We start from the raw sequence: 6,000 nt of genomic DNA, 5'->3' as shown, positions 1-6,000 counted from the left end.
TTCCCTACATGGGAACACAGACACAGTTACTCTTTTCAGCTTTCATTTTCATGCATTTTGTGAGTACTTCATCTCTTAGATCTGTACTGCTCTGTCAAGTTTGCCCAACAATGGCCAAAAGATTCAAAAGTGGCACAGGGTAAATGTTAAGTAAGCATGTTGGCAGACACACACACATACATACAGTGTGATGATAAATTCCCTTATGAAAACAAGCTTAGGAGCCCAAAACTTGTATTTGTCTTCTAGATTTTAAAATATTCCAAATAAGCAAGCAAAGTATGGCATAACCTACCCAGAAAAAACAAGGTCATCTGGTTATTCTTTTACTATCTGCCACCTTTATGACCTCTGAGCAAACCACCTGTGCACAATGCCTAAAATCACGTGTGGTTAGGTAGCCAAAGATATATTGAACAATGAGCAATGGGAGAAATAGCTCTGCAGTTCAGCTGTAGGCATCAGATAAACATCTTCAAAAAAAACCAATTAAACTGGGTCAGGAATAAAATACCTTCCTCATACTGAGCAATTGTCACAACTGGGCTCCTCTGATAAACAGAACTTAAAAATGTGTCACTCTCAGTTTGCTATAATATTGCAAATTACTTTGCAGAAAGTATTAGGTGTAAAACAGGATCAATCCTGCACCACTAGGACAGAATATGTAATGGGATCATAACTGCTCTTGTCAGAGCACTGCTAAAGGGAAGATCCAGCAGCTAAAGCAAGCTAATACAATGTGTGCACCAGTGAACATTATCTCTTTTCTAATAAGCTTCAAAGCCAAGGAGAACTGGAGGAGTCAAAAAAAAGGGGGGATAAAAAGAGTAAATTTTCCTTCTAGCTACTGGATAGATGGACAGACAGACAGACAGAAAGCTGAAGAATCAGTGTAGAGATCCGAACTTTGTTCTTTTAAAAGATTTTAGGGCTATTCACATCTACGGTCTTTCCCACAACCAAGCACCCTAGGGCAGTGCTAATGTTGGCCCTGCTCAGTTCTGCTTTACTGCTTGTTTGCTTTATGATTTGTGGAAACATTTCCCAAAGCCTACTCAATTTTCATCTTCCCAAAGAATACATTAACATTCACCACAGTACAGGCTTGCCAGTCCTGAAAGGGCTATGGATGTGTGTCAGCACTTTCTCTTTGCCACATAAACATTTATCTTCAAAAGCACAGACATGGCTCTCCTGCATCCAATGACAGTTGTGGGACTGATTTCCTTCCATGAGATCTGCACAGTTTACCCAATACAAGCACGTTTGGCAAACTGGCCAGACTACCAGTTTCCCCCCTTGCTGAGTGGTGCTCTAACACCTTCCTGGGTTTTCCTTCCTGCAAGGTGTAGCTTGCAGGAGCTACATCAAAGAGCATCCCTCAGCCTCACAAAAAGGAATATTTATCACCTGATGAACAGTTATTGCAATCACTGAGCATGAATGTTCATGTAGTGTAACTTCTCTTAAAGAGTCTTCTCACAACATATAATCCAACTTTAATTAATTTATGTTTGCAGTTTGAAGAAATCTACAGGGTGGCTAAGTGGGTTCAGCTTTTTTTTAGCAGAGAAAGGAATGAACTGCCAGCAGCTTAAATACCCAGCTTTAATATGCAGACCATAACTGCTTCTATCCACCAACAAGGTTCCTAAAATTACTAAAATTTTGGTGTCACTTTAAATAGCTAGCTACAAAATAAGCTCACAGCTTTCAGAGAGTAAAGTCTAATGCATGAGGAGAAAATGCAAGGCTGGTACGCTGCATCAGCTGGCAGACAACTCCCAGAAGGGATACATTACCTCTCTGTGCCAAACAGGATTAGTTGTGTTACTGATGATAGTCGACCTTCTTTCCTGGCCATGGTGAGCAAACGTAGGAAATGTACTTTTCTTGCCTGGCTGAATGGACATCTTTAGATAAGGATCAGGGTTGAAGAACATGCCTTTTTTAAGTCCAGCTGCTCTAATATCTATAAAGCAAAACAAGAAGGAAGGAAAAAGGAACGGAGTAAATTAAAGCTAGTTCACAAAGTAGTGTATTCCTAAAATATTACCCAGGAAATCAATTCACCATAGATTACTAAATAAAGCAACTTAAAAGTACTCACACATTAACTGGATCCAGTGTACAGCAGGAAATCAAGTGTTTTCCCAAAAGAATATAAGGAAGAAAGGTATCAACATCCTCATTTACATTTGAGCCTCCACTTATTTGTAAAACAAAAAGCATAAACTTGTAGCTCACCTACATATATTTTTTATTTTTCTCAGTAAGGCATCTAAGGTATTTCCACTCAAAGAAAAAAAAGAAACCCCAACAGAAACATCCCAAAATGAACCACACAGTACTTGTTTTGTTTCTGGGTGAGGAGAGAAGATAAAAAACTGTATGGGAGGTATTGCAGTGAAAAGACACTTTCCAAAAGTTCAGTCTTTGATAAATGTAACCTACCAAGTCTGCTCTGGACCATGATGCAATTTTCTCCCAACAGAGCAGATAATCCACCTCACATAAAAGGAGCCTTTCTGAAAAGGCTTCTTTTTTTCCTAGGGAAGCCTCAGTACTGCTGCCCTCACAACTTACAACTATAAATAATAATTTCCTCAGGAGAATATTGTCGTGACTAAGGACTTCAATGACAGTGCAAGCTTCAGCAACAAGAAAAATAAAGAGGTACTTTTCTATATAATATTAGATTTTATACTTAACTTTAAAATATTTCTCTGTTTCTCTGTAGGTTTGCTGAAGCACAAGACTTTCTTTTTCCATTAAGTACACCAGTATGCACCAGTATGCAGTAATGCAACTGGCACATACAGTTTAGACATCCAGCAGAATTCACTGCTCTAAAATTAAATGCCATGCCTGTGGATTTGGTAAAAAAAAAAAAAAGAATCCTATCCAATATTCAGAATTAAGCCACACAGCAGAAACATGATGAAATAGAGTCATGTGTAAATGAACAACCCAAAAACATTACAGGACACGAGTCACATGCCTATCAGTCAAAATTATTTCATGGGACTCCTCAGGCAGAATCACAACTGTCTATTAAACAAAATAGGTTTTTCAGAACTCACAAAGCAATTACTTGTATAGTCCACTTTGTGAGTCTGTAGAACCTATCAGCTCTATCTCAGATAACTGCTGAAAGGCCACTCCAAAAGCAGTGCATTTTTTCTGCTCTACCTCTACAATCTCTGCGCGTTTTATTGTCAGCTCTTCAAGATTCAGAAGCAAATTTCATCTGCCTTTGCTCAAGCTGAATATGCTTCTGTCTCACACAGGATTTCCCTGGAATAAAGTGCTAATCAAAACAAGTGAAGCTGGTAGACTGAACCCCTACAGCTATTTCACTGTAATGACAGCTTAGCTCTGTAACAAGTGAAATTTTTTTCCCTTTCTAAACCACCATTCAGCTACTGCTTTTTTCAAAGTGATGGTGCCAGACTCCATTTTAGTTACAAGTTATGCTTTCCACTCTTCAATCAGAGAGGAACTGTCCCTTGTGCAAACTGGAAATTTTCCTAAATTTTTCACGCTGGGTTATATCAAATCCATTTCTTTCACTCCTGGAAATCCGTGATTCTGGCTAGTTTTCAACAAACAGAAGTTCTAAAGAAATGACATCTTTCAAGCCACTAGAGTGTGCTCCTACAGAGGCTAAAGAAGAAAAGCATCCCATCTTTGATGTTATTTAGAACAGAAACTTACTTTTTTTTTTAAAGAATAATTTGTAAAAGACAGAGAAGTATTGGTTTTTACCTGATAGGGTAAAGCTGACCAACTTCCTAGAGTGCTGAGCTCCAGAAGCACCTTCATCCGTGCCTTCTACTCCCATCTGAAGAGGAGGAAAAAAAAAGAAATATACCACAGAAGTTTTCATCTGCTTTGTACATGCCTGAGGATGATAACAGAATTTAAGGTACTATGTTAGGGAAGGAGCTACCTTATCACCACAGACAGCCTCAGCCACAGCATTAGTTTACAGCAAAATATCTGTTATTTATGTCACACAGTGCTAATATACCAGTAGCCCAAATCTTCCAAACAGAACATGTACAGGCTAACACACATGCAGACAATATTAATCAGAGAAAACCCTGTATCTTTTACAGCTTTCCCTTTTGTAAAATAACAAACAACAGCATGGATTTGTAATACACATCAAAGCAATGAGCTGTCCAGTGACAGCATATGTAACTTTTGTCACTTTCCACAAATAGATAATTTAGTGTGCAACAAAAAAAAGCAAAGAGATGAAAGAGAGACTAAAAAAGCTTTCAGTTCTATTAACAAAAGCTCCTTTTAAACAGAAAAGCGCATCAGACATCTAAATATAAATGTGGTCTAAAAGCTTATGCTGCACAGATTTTTGAGGTTTGGTTTCTACTGAAATCCCTCATTAGGTAAAGCACTACTTCAGAATAAAAGTTTCTCCTGTATTAATGTCTGTCTCTTTCAACTAGCAGAAGGATTTGTCTTTCAAGACAGAGGAGATGTGCATCCAGCCGAATAATCTATCACAGAGACATCAATGGAGACATCTCTGAAGACAAATGGCTCCCTGGGCAGGCACTGCACTCACTCCCAGGCAGGAGAGGTGACATAGAAAAAGTCTGAGCCAAACACAGTGCTGAGGATTAATGCCAGTGATAGAACAGGGTCTGATCTATTGATAGATGCAAATCAGCTGAATAAAAATGGGCACACCTGCGAGTGTAGATGAAGAATGGGAGGCAGCCCTGAGCAGTGGTTTGAAGTCACCAGATGGATAAATGACTCTGGAGCTGCAGTAGCCACAGGGAAGCTGCTTTGCATTCATCAAACACATAGTCATTCCTTTTTATACTGCTTTAAGCTACTTAATAATATAATTTCAAATACTTCCCACGATGATCAGCAAGCACACTGGAATTTCATTGGAATTAGCAAGTGTGTGGATTTCTCCAGACAAAGTGATGAGGAAACAGCCATGATGTTGGGGCCTGGCATCCCTGTGGGCTGCAGCGGTCTTGTGAGGGGACACATCGTGCCAGCAAGCACTGCCACTCACCAGCCAGTCCATTCCCTTCCCTCACTGCCAGCTTCGTGGGCACTTCCCACCTCTCAGGGCAAGACAAGTCTTGCCAGAGTGCCCAGAACTATCCCTTTTCCACCCAGCATGACATTATTATGCCAGTGATTTTATACGGATGCCTAAGTAGTGACAGGTGGTAGCCAAATTGTGAAGGCGTCAAAAGCAATGGGTTAATTCCAGCTGGATCAGTGTCCCCTTGTCTACAGACAGATACCATGGAAGCAGTGTGAGTGATCCTACTGTGATAGCAATGCTGTCCAGGCAATGCCACGGGAATGCTGTGTATTACAGTTTCCTCTTTTGGGCTCATTTCAGCACACACTGTTTTCCTTGTTAAAAATGTTACTCATCAACAAAAAGGCCTTCCCCATTCTATACCTGTTTTTCTGCTACAAGTTGGACTCCATTCAAATAATATAATTTTTATTGCTAACTTCACGTTATAGAAAACAGAATTTGCCGACAATTCAGCTATAGTAACATGAATGGTGACAATGTTCCCTAGCACTTCCATGACTTTTCTATACAACCTCTTCCTGTTCTATTATGATCTAAACAGCAGTTTCAATTCTTCTGCCCCAAGTGAAAAATTTCATCCCCGCACACAGACACAGAGTTTTGCAGCACAAAGCTCATGTCGTCTGGTGTAACACAGTGTTTCTAAATGCTCCATCAGGCCTTCCATTTCCCCTGAGCCAAAGTAACACAATAGAATGTTAGCTGCTTATCCAAAAATATGATGGAATGAAATACCCGGTGTGATGCACCATCAGTATGAAAAAATCCAGTAAGCAAGGAATTTATTGCACCATAAAAAAGGGGAATGAGGACACCATGACTCTTACCACTTCCTCAAACAGCATTTCTGTAAGAAAAGACAGAACCAGTACCAAGAGAACCCAGTGGTCTCTATT

At 39.6% G+C, this 6,000-nt stretch overlaps 1 protein-coding gene across 1 annotated transcript in view; it reads right to left on the bottom strand.

Annotated features, from left to right (window-relative positions):
* The window catches only part of HECW2 (HECT, C2 and WW domain containing E3 ubiquitin protein ligase 2), a 114,270-nt gene that overhangs the window by 67,681 nt on the left and 40,589 nt on the right, over positions 1-6,000 (bottom strand). Inside the window, exons 4-5 of the mRNA XM_005415962.2 lie at positions 3,772-3,847; positions 1,806-1,975 (exon numbers count right to left, since the gene is read on the bottom strand). Coding sequence (XP_005416019.1) covers positions 1,806-1,975; positions 3,772-3,847 — 246 coding nt within the window. The remainder of the gene's footprint in view (positions 1-1,805; positions 1,976-3,771; positions 3,848-6,000) is intronic.

This window comes from Geospiza fortis, unplaced genomic scaffold, assembly GCF_000277835.1.
Source record: "Geospiza fortis unplaced genomic scaffold, GeoFor_1.0 scaffold112, whole genome shotgun sequence".
NCBI classification, from domain to species: domain Eukaryota; kingdom Metazoa; phylum Chordata; class Aves; order Passeriformes; family Thraupidae; genus Geospiza; species Geospiza fortis.
The sequence above is the reverse complement of the archived record's forward strand: the minus strand, read 5'-3'. Positions and strand labels throughout refer to the sequence as shown.